The sequence below is a fragment of the Cupressus sempervirens genome, chromosome 7 (assembly GCF_028749045.1).
Source record: "Cupressus sempervirens isolate cs-2001-9-10 chromosome 7, ASM2874904v1, whole genome shotgun sequence".
Lineage (NCBI taxonomy): Eukaryota > Viridiplantae > Streptophyta > Pinopsida > Cupressales > Cupressaceae > Cupressus > Cupressus sempervirens.
Genome location: NC_143124.1, coordinates 648,739,835 through 648,752,894, shown reverse-complemented (window position 1 = coordinate 648,752,894; position 13,060 = coordinate 648,739,835). Strand labels below are relative to the sequence as shown.

General features: G+C 35.5%; 1 protein-coding gene across 1 annotated transcript; it reads right to left on the bottom strand.

Moving 5' to 3' along the window:
- Positions 1-5,795: 5,795 nt before the first annotated feature.
- LOC149548339 (respiratory burst oxidase homolog protein A-like) lies at positions 5,796-12,818 on the bottom strand. Its single transcript, XM_089792416.1, has 15 exons — positions 11,910-12,818; positions 11,626-11,785; positions 11,058-11,106; positions 10,859-10,972; positions 10,333-10,752; positions 9,711-10,094; positions 9,517-9,612; positions 9,281-9,396; positions 9,084-9,186; positions 8,903-8,967; positions 8,443-8,602; positions 8,121-8,354; positions 6,624-6,752; positions 6,418-6,496; positions 5,796-6,194 (listed from the first exon to the last, which is right to left on the bottom strand). Exons 1-15 carry the CDS (start codon positions 12,601-12,603, stop codon positions 6,085-6,087), a joined length of 2,913 nt encoding a protein of 970 aa, XP_089648542.1. The 5' UTR covers positions 12,604-12,818; the 3' UTR covers positions 5,796-6,084.
- Between the last annotated feature and the right edge of the window lie 242 nt (positions 12,819-13,060).

Below are 13,060 nucleotides of genomic sequence, written 5' to 3'. Positions count from 1 at the left end.
TTCGTATGAAACCACAAATGGATAAGATTATCGAATTAATTGGGGATATTCAAAGTGAATAAGAAAAAAAAATTACCCCTATATCAAAGATAAACTATGGCAACTCACCAAGTCCACCACATAGAACATTGCAATGGATCCCAAAGAAATAATATTTTAAAACTCAAGTGAAGGAAAAGCTACGTACAAATAAATACAAGTCCAAAAAGCGCAAAGAACAACCAATTTGGACACTCAGGTTTGATGACTCTAAATGCAAATTAGGAGCTAGCATAAGTATTGAATTAATTAATCCCAAAGGTAGGTCTTTTTATGTAGCGTATCGCTTATAATTTAGATGTACTAACAATGTTGTAGAGTATGAAGCCTTGATTCAAGGACTTCTCTATGCATTAGAGAAAAATGTCAAAGCTCTCGTGATTGAAGGAGACTCTAAGTTGGTCATTAGACATGTGAAATCAATCTATTATTGCAATGATAGGAGACTACTTACACATCAAAAAAGAGTTTGGGACTTGTTGGAATATTTTGAGGCCTTGAACATAAGGTCCATTCCAAGGAAGAAGAACATGGTGTCTAATGCCCTTGCCATTTTCGCAAGTGCGTTGTAGCCCGTTGAAAGAACAAAGCTACAGAGATTTTTAGTTGAATTGGTTGCTACCTCATTTATTCTAGATATCATTATGAACTTCCAAGTCTTCCAAGATGACCAACATATTCTTGAGTTTGTTATGTGCAATGGCCTTTTCAAGGGACAAGAGATTGATGATACTCTCGACAACAAACCTAAAGACAATGAGCTAGAGGATAAAGATGGGATTATAAATTTGAAGACCAATACTATTCCTAAGGGGATGGTAGAGTTGGAATACATCTTCAATTGAGAGGAATCAAGACGTAGTAAAAGAAATGTTGAAGAAAAGGGGATTGAAGAATGTGATTCATATTATCTAGGCACAAAATCAAATCCTAAGTTAGTAAGAATAGGCAAGGCATGTAACCCTCAAGAACGAGAAAGTATGCTTCAATTTCTTGTAGAATACAAAGACATCATAGCACAGAGTTATGAAGAACTCAAGACGTACGATCCTGAGATCATCACTCACAACATTTAATTGAAAATTAATGCCAAACCCTTTTATCAAAGATAGAGACTAGTGAATCCCATAGTTGAGCCTTTGATAATGAAAGAAGTACAAAATTAGTTACCTTATGCTAAAATTATTTTCCCAATCTGACATTCTACATGGGTTGCTAACATAGTTCCGGTAAGGAAAATAACTGGAGAAATTCACCTTTGTGTGGATTTTTGCAATTTGAACTTGGCTTCCCAAAAAGATAATTAACCATTGCCCTCACTTGATGAAGTATTACAAATTGTGAATGGGTCTAAAATGATGTCTTTTCTAGATGGATACTTTAGATACAACCAAGTGATGGTAGATGAAGAAGATAAGTTGAAGATTGTATTTACAACAAAATGGGGAACCTTTGCATAGAGAAGGATATCTTTTGGGATGATCAATGTAAAAGTGCACTCTTTCAAAGTAGTGCACCTATGCACCTTCTGATAGTTTCAGACGGATTTTTTTTTTAACTTCTGAAAATTGCAAATTTTCAAAATAGTGATTTTCTTTTCTTTCTCTGAAAGTTATTGAGGCCCTCCTTCTAGCACCACTTCTGTTGAGTTGTTATTTTGTATGATGCTTAACGACATGAATCCTTTTGAAATCCTCTCTTGAAAAGCTAATCTAGGATCAACTCCAAGGTTCTGGGCGATCTTTTGACCTACTAGAATCCACTCAATTGAAGATAAATGTGTATGTTCACGAGGAGAACTTTGCTAGTTCGACCAATTTCAGATAAGATATTTGATCTACTATTTTGAAAAGTAACCACAAAAGAGATATATTTTTTGGTATTTTATATTTTATGATGAATGCAATTTATCAATGCAACTATACAAATTCCTATATTAACCAAGTGTTAGCAAAGAAAATAACAAAGATAAAGTAACCAGAGATTAAAGAAAATAATTTGAAAGGGAAATTCTTAACAAGCATAAACCACGGTGACAACATGTCTACGAGTTAAATCATTGAAAAGATTAGGTAGGAAACCAATGAAAATAGGAGTAGTGCTTCCTCAATTCCACCAATGCAATCGTCAATGGAGTTTTTCCTTTGATTCAAAACCATGAATTGTATAATTTCTATCGAATCTTAGAGGTCCACTCCATGTCATTCTTCATTTGATACATTAGTGAGGTCTTTAAAATCTTAACACTCACATAGTTTCTAGTATATTTGATTAAAAAAATATGGAGCTAGGTATTCCTAAGAAATGTAATGTTTCACGTTCTCTTTAGAAAAATAATTCTTCACATGCAGTTATTAGACTTCTGAAACATCAAGAACAATATTTACAATAGATGCAATTTAATTTCTCTGAGCTTCAAATTACTAAACCTACAGGTGTGATGAGACTATAACCAATGATATAAACATCTACAACAACATGAGTTATATTGAGATCTCTAAAACATCTTATGTTTGTTTGTCCTCACTTTTATTGGTGTATGAAAACTCCGAGGAGAAGGTTACACAACCTTCCTTAATCATGCAAATGCATGATCGTAGGTACAAGAGACAATATATTTGATACAACCAAATATCCTTTATCATTGGTTACATAAAATATTCTACAAAAATATGCACTTTTCTCTCTAGTAGAGAAACTTATTTCTCTACTTATTTCTTTTTTCAAAGCGACATTTAGGCCTCTCCAAGCATTCTAGAAACATCTTCAACAAGTAACCTATATGCAAGTCATGAACTATATAAGAGTATTTATGTATTTTTCAAGTGTATCTTGTGCATTCATTTTTTACATTTAGATGATCTATACATTATCTTATGAAATTGGAATGAAGTAAAATAATAGCTTTATTGTGATGGCGAAGACCTAAGTCTCACTACACAATGCTCATATTATACCAAACAATAGCCATATTAATGTTTTTATTAACAATGGCCAATGAATTAATATGTAGTACATTTCAATGTTCAATATAAAAATACAACTCTTATATTGATAGAAATTATTTTAGATCATACATGCTTTACCACTATGCGCTATGTTATGTTCTAGCTATTGCATATAGAGACTTGATTCTCTCAACAAAAACATGTAGGTTTGATGGCATTCTCTCCTTTTAAAACTATAATATATAAATTAGGCACCCTTAGCTTCTCTAAGAATGCACTATTTTTTTTATTAATAAAAATAAGATTGAATTGGTTTCCATAACACATTATAATGAAACAACCAAGAGACAATTGGTAAACATTTCATTAGATTAAAAAATAGAAGAAAAATAAAACCACCAACAAGCTTGGAAAGAATAAAAAAGACATAACATAGAAACAAAACAAGAAACAAAGACTTACTATAATTAGTCAAATGATAAATTTGCCAACCCTATATGTTTGCCAACCCTTGGAGATAAATTTAACTTATTCGTCAAATCGAGCTTCTATGATTGTATTTCATAAATGAAGCAACTATTTGTGTTCATGTTGACATGTAGATGTGAATTGTCTTAGATCTAAAGTGCTAGGCATGCATTTATAATTTGTGGGGTTGTTGGGCCATCATATGACCAGGGCGCTAAACGTACTGCTGGCAGATTCATCCACCGCCAAACCGCGTTAGGCGAGTGCAATGCTTAACGTGTAAATCTTCACCTCTTTTTTGTGGACGAAAAACTAAAACAAAAAAATCAGTATTTTTAAGCGTGTGACAATCACATCACGCTGTCTTACCAAGTCAAATCCATCATTGGAAGTCAATATATTCCGCTGTAGGAGAAATATTCAGACGGTATTCAGCTCATCCTGTTTTGGGTAGTTTATGTTGGGAGTTTGGCATCTATTTACTGTGGCGTGGTATTATTGTACACTATATTAAATAAGGCATAATGGGTGTTCATCTCAATTGTTGAGCTCATTTTTCTCTTTATAATAAAGAGTTAAATATTTATGAAAAATTTTAACCATAAGATAATTTGTGTTTTCTTAGGTGCAAGTTTTAATTTTGAATAAGGTATATATATATATATATTTTTGATTTGTGATATAGTTAGGTGTCTCTTTTGTTTTATAATTTGGAACTAAAAATAGATCACTCATAACTATAAAAGGATGAGTATGTGCTATCAAGTTGTTGCAAAATATAAAAAGTGGTCATAAGTTTGACATTTTTGTAAAACATGAATGATGGTCATATATCCATCATTCATACTTGGGTGGAAGACTCACAAGATGAAAAAAAAAATGATACTTGCCAAGACTTCACTTTGCAGGTCCCACAAGATATTTGATTATGAAGTGGAATATATCGACCTCATTATAGCTTAGAGTAAAGTGCTTTCACTGCGAAGCACAAGTTAGTTCAATATATTACAAGTTATGTGTAGATCCAAAACTAGATCATCCATGAAGTATAGAAAAGATGGAATATTTTTATCCTTGAAAAATAATGGAATGATCACAAGTACAATTGTTTTATATTTAATCTTCGTGGTGGAGAACAACTTGTCTAACGAAATTTACAATAGTGTGTCTTAGACTTTAGTTCATTGGTCCCACTAGATACCGATTCAAGTGTTATTAATAAAGAAATATAAATTACAATAATAAATGTAGACTTCACTTCATAAGCCCCAACAAATCATTTTTAATTTTTATTTAATTAAAAATCTTATTCAATGGTACATAGTCATTGCCGTAGTAGGATGAGTAGGAATAGTCAAGTTGTTGGTAAACATGAAAAATTGTTGTAGGTTTGACATTTTTTAAAACATGAATGATGGTCATAGGTTTGATATTTCCATATTTATTCTATATGGGTGGAAAGCAACTCATATACTAAACATAAAAAATGATACTTGTTAAGACTTCACTTTGCAGGCCCCACTAGATATTTGATTACAATGTGGAATATATACACCTCATTATAGTGTAGAATTAGGTGCTTTAGTTCAATATATTACAAGTCATTTGTGAATCCAAAACGAGATATTCTATGAACTATAAAAAAGATGGATTTCTAATTGTCCTTGAAAAACAAGGGGATGCTCACAAGTACAATTGTTTGGTATTGTGGAGAACAACTTGTCGAATGAAATTTAAAAAGTACGTATTAGACTTCACTTCATTAGTCCTACTAGATATCAATTCAAAGTTTCTATTATTATAGAAATATCAATTACAATAATAAGTGTTAGACTTCATTTCATATATAGCGTTAGAATTAGTTTTACAAGTCCCACTAGATATTCATTCAAAGTGTTTGCCTCTAGAAAGATATATATTACAATAATTCGTGTTAGACTTCACTTCGTAGGTCCCACTAGATATGCATTAGTCTCTTTACTATCAATGAAATGTGTAAAATGTGGTATGTTTATTGTGGTTATGAGGGACACTTATTATCCATACAATGACAACGCACTGATATAGAGTGGGCCCTTTCTATAGTGGTTGTGGTTCATGCTAGTTACGTGAGGGAGAGTTATTTTTGGTCTTAAAGAATGTAAAGATACGAGTGGTTTCGTTAATTTGGTGCCCGTCACACCAACCCGGTTGAAAAAGAAATGCAGTTGTTCCAACGTCGATTCATGGAAACATAGAAACTGATTAATAATAATTCAATGACCAATTCCGTTCTTTGTAAGTGGAATTAGTTAAAGAGAGAGCAAGAGTAAACAATGATTTCAGATGAGAGAGGCAACGTTGAATATAATCGATTGTTATGTCAGCAACATTAGTTAATAAAATAATAATAATAATAATAATAAGAATTCTACAGCTTTGGCAGACCGCGACTTGGTCGGAAGGCCGACAGCTGCAAAAGAATCTTTTTTATTCGCAGTGATACACATATACATCATCTTCTTACTTTCTTCATCTTCCCTTCGTATGTACATTCTTTCTTTCTTTCTATGTCATCAATAGTGGATTACTCATGCAAAATTTATGAGGTTAATTATAATATAATCAAGGTATCCAAAATAACATTCGCTTAGAAGTGTTCCTTGTGAAACTCGAATTTGGTGCTTCCCTTCTGGTTGAATTCGTGTGAGAGCTCGCCCAACTCTTGTGCCAGTTTTGGAAGTCCACAATAAAACACTCCTGTTCCATGAACAATAACAATAATGCATTGTTATTATTATAGTGTGAGAATAAATGGAAAATGGGACCACCCAATGTGCGATTTTAGGCAAAACTATTGTTACAAAAAGTCGAAATTTGCTCATATTTTGTGAGGGTCCATTAAGAAAAGTTTCCAGTTTGGAGATCTTTTTGAAGTGGGAAAAGAGATAGGAGTTTATAAAATGTGGTTAAAAAAACTTACCAACTTTTGCATTGGGGTGTTTTGTACAAATTCTTGAGAAGACCTTTTTCCAGTTGGGCCTGGCGAAATGTGTACGAACCTGAATTCAAGATTGGACTTTTATGAGATTTTGATACGATTGAGAGCAAACCCATTTGGTCTTTGAGTGAAGAAAGGGAAGATAAACACAAGAATGTATAATGGTTGGGGATAAGTAAGGAAAGTACCCTTGTGCCAGAGACAATATCGACACCGTGCTTGGCATGATTGAGAGCTTGGACCATGGCGATCAGTGCAGATCTTGCATCTCCTTCCTCGTACACGCTCGTCAAGTAGTTGTGCATTTCAATCACATCCTGCAACACCCATTACTCCCTTTTCTTTAATAATCATTCCAAAGCACAAATCTTCATCATGCAATACACATAGGTACATGTATGATCTTTTTGTCAACAATCTAAGATTCTAAGCTGATATATTTAAATTCTAAAAGCCAAATCTTTGACAAGACATTGAATTCTCAAAACCAAATCTTAAACAAGGGATACATAAATACATACATATACACTATCTCTCGGTTGAACTACCATCTCTTAACATTCTAATTGGGAGTCCCAAAAGAAAAGCCTTCATCATATAAGGCAAATACAAATACTACATTGTGGTTGAACTATTTGTCAGTCAATCTAACCTCGTCTGTTTGGGTTTTAAAAGGTAAGTTATTTATATAATATACATATATGAATGCAAATGGATGATCTATCATGTATTAGTAATTTGATTCAAACTATAGAAGTGGAATCTACATCATACAAGACATACAAATACAAATTCTATTTTTTATCAATCTATCATTTATTAACAATCTAATATTCAATATATCCTGAGTTCCCAAAACCATATCTTGATTATACAAGACAAATATGACAAATACAAATACCACCTTTAGACTGACCTAGCATTTTTCAACAATCTAATTTAATATGTCTAAGTTCCAAAAACCTAATTTGTCATATACGAGCGATATACAAACAATTTTATAAATACAAATATTATCTTTGACTTGATCAACTATTTTTTAGGAATCTAATTTAATTTATTTTTAAATTCAAACACAAATACTACCTTTTGATCGATCTACCATTTTTCAACAATCTAAGGGAAAGGTACCAGTAATGGTTATGTTTCCTAAATGGTGCATATCGGATTTCAATTATTATTTTCAATTGCCTTTGTATATAACTTGACTTCTAAAAGATAAGGTTTCAACTTCTAGGTATTAACAGTTTGCATTAGAGGAGTCATTATGTGCCAACAGATCAAAAAGTAGTCATTTCAAAGTGTCAAACAATATATGACCCCTCTTGCACCAATAACTATTCGCTCAAAATCACTAATACTTTTTGACAATTGTCTTAGTAGTGGCTCACAAATCTCTAGTGGTGGTGCACAAATAGGTCAATCATGAAAAATCAAAAAACTAAAAGATAATTTTTTTTTATCAACTACTGAAATATAATGATCAACTATTGGTATATGTGCAATTATTAGAGAATAGTAATCAATTATTAGAGAATCACTATGACAATATAGAAAAACACTTATTAGACCCTAAATCACTATTGATACCTTTCCCCTAATTTATGATATCTTTGAATTTCAAGAGCCAAATATTGATCATATGAGACATTTATACATAAAGGATATACAAATACAAATAGTACCTTTTTGTCAATCTCGGCCACTTCATTCATGACACCTTTGAACCAGTCGAAGGAGCCTTGCTCTCTTGTAACCCAATAAAAATAGGCTCGAGACGTGTGAAACGACTTCTTTTTCTTGGGACTCCCTGGTACCGCCGGTCTATTGTAGGAAGTCGAAGAATCTTGAGTGCTTGTGCTTGCTGGGTCGCTGATGTCTAGATCAGTAGTCGAACGACTGAAATCGGTGTTTGAATCCTGCTCCATTCATCCGCAACAAACCCATCATCAATTTTGTTTCCTATACAGATAATAATAACAATCATGCTTCTATTATTCTACTCACAATCAAGTCTTCTCTTTGTCTTATGTTATGGAGCATGTCCTTCAATATACTGATAAAAGGAGTTGCCCCGATACCCAATCCCACCATAAGTAATATGTCATATTTTGTGTAATCCTGTGCGGGAGCACCGTAAGGCCCATCAATGAGAAGCTTTGGAAGGCTGTTACAAAAATAGATTCATCATCATATAATCATATGCAGCAACTTCAAGGTAACAATTTTATAGCTAGAAGAAATATATCACGGGCTTAAACATCATACACTAAAGCTTGATTCCTATGCTAAAAGTATTATATATGACTTATTTATATGCATGCTTGTGGGTGAGTTTGTACATGAGTTCATTAGCATCACTGTTTTGAATCATATTCAATGATCCACCATTAAAAGGAAAGAGCTAAGAATTTCAAACTTAATTTTCCTCAATATCTAATGTATATCTAATGTTTAAGAGTTGTACCTCTTCTTAGTCGTCTCGTCTGCTCTTAGAAGCCCACTTTTGTCCCCGGCCGGTTGCTCGCAAGCCTGCATATCATACATGTTACAGTAACAAAAACTAAGTATTTTAATATACACTTCAAGGAGCTACTTATTTGAGAATTTATTTTAGTTTGGAGTTTGAAATGGGTGTTTTTAATTACCTCTGAGAAAACCCTTTTCAATTCTCTGGTCCAATCTCCGAGTGTGCGGATATGAACACTAACATAATCATCACCAGGGGCTGAAGTGATCGAGAAAGGATGCCTGTCAAGACAAATCATATGTAATGTAAAAGTTGGAATGAAATTCAAGATGACCTTTTTTTTTTTTTTCCCAAATTACAAAATCTGATGCTTACCACTCGAATGGAGAGACATCAGGGCACTGAACGAATACGTATTGCCCACTTTTGTACCGAAATCCACGAGGTTTCGACGTATGAAGGGACATAACGTTTCCTGGGTAGATTGCAACCTGCCATGTACAATGATTAATTCTCCCAGCATTAAAATCCATTTAGATTATAACAGAATTCAATGATGGTTTTTAGATGTTCTTGACAAGAATACCAATATCACAATTCAACAATCTCACCTTTAATATCCGCACATTGTAAAAGCCAGACCTGAAGGCCCTGAGAATCCTCTCTCCAGCATATAGGCAAACGGGTACTGCTATATACATCCATGTCTGCTCCCACATTGAAAAAACACTTGAATCAGCCATTAATGGCGGCAAGTCAAACCAGACTTGTGTTGATTGAATTGGGAATGAGAACTTATTCTTACCGTTTTGAGGTACCATTTGTGCACAAGGTAGAGGAAAATGCCATGGACGATGAGCAAGATGTAAACAACGACCAGAAGATGGTGAGAGTACCAGAAGGCATTGAAGCCCGTCAATCTGTTGAAGGGGCGAGGAAGATTGAGAACATTCTTCCTGAACCAGTGTGTTGCCAAAGTGAAGGCAATGATCATGAGGATCACCATGATGACCCCTGTTACTCCCTCCACACCTTTTACCAAATCCCAGTAAGATGGTTGCTTTCCATCAAAATCATGTAGAAGTGGACGGAATTTTTCATCCGAGGCATTGATCAGCCGAGGAAAATCACATGCCAGGTGATTCCCCACATGTAGAAGAACTCCCACCACAATTGCCGCTGCAATGGTCTGCAAATTCAGCAGAAATGATTCATGAGATACTATGGAGTTTGTGAATCTTCATAATTCAAACTTTCACTTTTACATTTTCTTTTTCTTGTATTCTCAATTCATAAAGAGATAAACACAATCGAATCCAGAAGCTCAAAAAATTACATTCGTAGAAAAATAATGAATTTAATTCTCAAACATTCTCATCGTAGATCGTTAAACGCTAATCTAAATAATTGATTGAAAAAAATCAGACCTTGTGAAAGTTTATGTTGTCATCGAAAGGAACAAACTGTCCCAGTCTAGTAGAACGGAGCCTTGTGATTGTATTTCTACAAACTGGAAAGAGAATTAGAGCCATGTTGAGCTTAAGAGTCTCTGCAGCTCCTTTGGCAGTCAATAAGCAGTAGCCCATTACATGATAAGCCGCCTTGTTCTTGTATTGGATGAACTTCCATGTAAACAGCCCCGCCATGGCTGCTATCCAGAGCGCAATGATCCACACCCTTTGCCAATTCTCGTCCATGAAATACTTTATCTTGTTCCTGAATCTTTGAATTGGGTTTCTCTTCCTTAAGCCTAAATTCTGACTCAGAGCTTGACTTGTGTAGCTCAGTGCTTGGCTGTAGTTCATGTATGTGTCTCTTTGCAACAAGAGCGTCTCAAGCTGCCATAGCTGTAGAACACCCAAGAAATAGTTTGGGATTTAGTATTGACGCATTGAAGGGCTTGAATTAAATGTTAAGAGTCATTAATGGAAGAATTTATTGCTAGTTGATTACCTCAATGTATCCGAATTTCTCCGGGTCCAGCTCCTCCATGATCAAGGCAGCATATTCCTCCGCTTGCTCCTTCAATTTGGAGAGTTTATTGGCCGAGGCGCTCAGCATGATGATCTAAACAAGAAAAATCTAAGCCATGGTCAATTTAGAGACTCGTGCACAGAGAAAAAACACAAAATGTGGTTCAAAGATATTGCACCTCTTTCACTTCCTCCTCGTTTATCCGCCCATCCGCATTCTTATCCACCCTGCAATTGAAATTGTTTCAGAGAAATTAAAAATCTCAGTTTTCGGATAATTCAAATTGAATTAATATTTTTTCAACTGGACAATTCAATCATCACAATTTCTAGATTTGATTGTGTCGAAATTTTGTATCAGACTACACTATGTAATCCATAATCAGAAAAGTACAAAACACAGAGTGTTATCTGAAATGCTGATAGTAAATCTTCAATCCAATCAAATTCAATTCAGCCAAAGTGATCCATTCGAGAATTATGATGAATCACCGATATTCTCTGACCCACAATCAGAATATCACGATATTGGATGATGAAAAAAGATTTCAGTGTCTAATCTGAGATGGAATTCAAAGTGCGATCTGAATTGTCAATGCAAACTTTCAACACAATCAAATTCAAAATGGTGATATAAGATACATAAGTTTCTAACACAATCGAATTCATAAATACGATCAAATAGTAAGAATCGTCAAAACAATCTCGCCCAATTCAAATTTCTTTTCGACTGGACGGAAACCATACATGTCGAAGAAGATCTGCAAGCGAGAATCGAAGCTCTGGTCCGAAATCTGCGACCACATTTCATACAACTCATCCTTGGTAATCCGCTCAACCTTCTGCCGCTTCCGCCGAGCCAGAGCATCAAACAGCTCGGCCGCAAATTCCTTGGAATCCTTCATTCCTGAAAAAACCAAAAAACACATTCTCAATCCAAAATTCCAAAAACAAGATCATATCCGCAAACCAATCCGAGCAATTCAAAAAAACAAAAAGAAAAAACAGGGGATCCATTCATTCATTCATACCAATGCACTGGGCAAAATCGGATCTTGAGAGCAACCCATCTTTAGAAAGATTATAAAACCTCCCCTCAACAACACTCCATTCTTTCTGCGCGGCCTCGGCATTAGCAGTTGCATTGCTGATAAAACGCAGACCTTTGAGAGCCTTCTGAGCACCGGAGCGATTCCTATCAAGCTCCGCCCTCTGCCTTCTGAGCGCCCTGGCCGCCATTGGATCATTCCCCACCTGACCAAGATTCCTCGAAGCCGAAGAATGATTCCACGAAAACCTCCTCAATTCGGCCTTCAATTCCTGAGAAAACTGCTTCACCTTGGCAGAAGCCTCGGCCTTCAATTCCTGAGAGAATTGCTTAATCCGACTGGAAGTGCTCCGCCGAAATGAAGAACTACTTGAGCTCCTCTTATCATACCCGCCGGCCTCCATTACCACAACCTCCGGATCATCCTGAAGCCCGGATGGAGCAGGAGCAACACTACGAAGAACAATGGAGTCGTCATGAACATCCAATGTCACTTCCACAAACTCCTCCTCCGATTGAACTTCATGGCTTCTCCGCCCATACATCCAACCCAATTCTCTGCTGTTGTTGTTGCTGCCCCCATCAAGATCCATGCTGCTTCTCCCACTTCTCCCTCCTCCTCTCCCCTCATTTCGACTGCTCGAACTCGACGCACGATCGAACTCCACCGTCGCCATTCAAGCAGTCGACAGATCCCCTGTTCTTCCACACTCCTTTTCCTCCCTCCACACTCCCTTTTTATTGTTAATTCTTCCACGCCCGAGACACTGAAGAATCTCACCGCGTTCCACAGCGTTGATTGATTCTTTGTTTCTCTTTCTCTTTGAACAGAAATCTATAAAAAGGGGGTGAAAGTGACCAAGATCATAACGTGCCGCAGAGGGCTTGGGATGGATGTAATGTGGGTACGAATGACCTGCTTTAAACGAAATTGCAAGACGATTCCAATGCCTCCTCCAGTGGGTACCTACGCCTTCCTTTCACACCCCAACATTGTACTTCCATTTTTTCTTCCCACAATTTTTTTTTTCAAGTCGCTATTCGCTCTGTTCAGATTGGGGATCTCATTGACCTCATTTTTTCGTACATATCTCAAGGCACGGCGCAGTATAATTTGAAGGTAAATAATCTAAT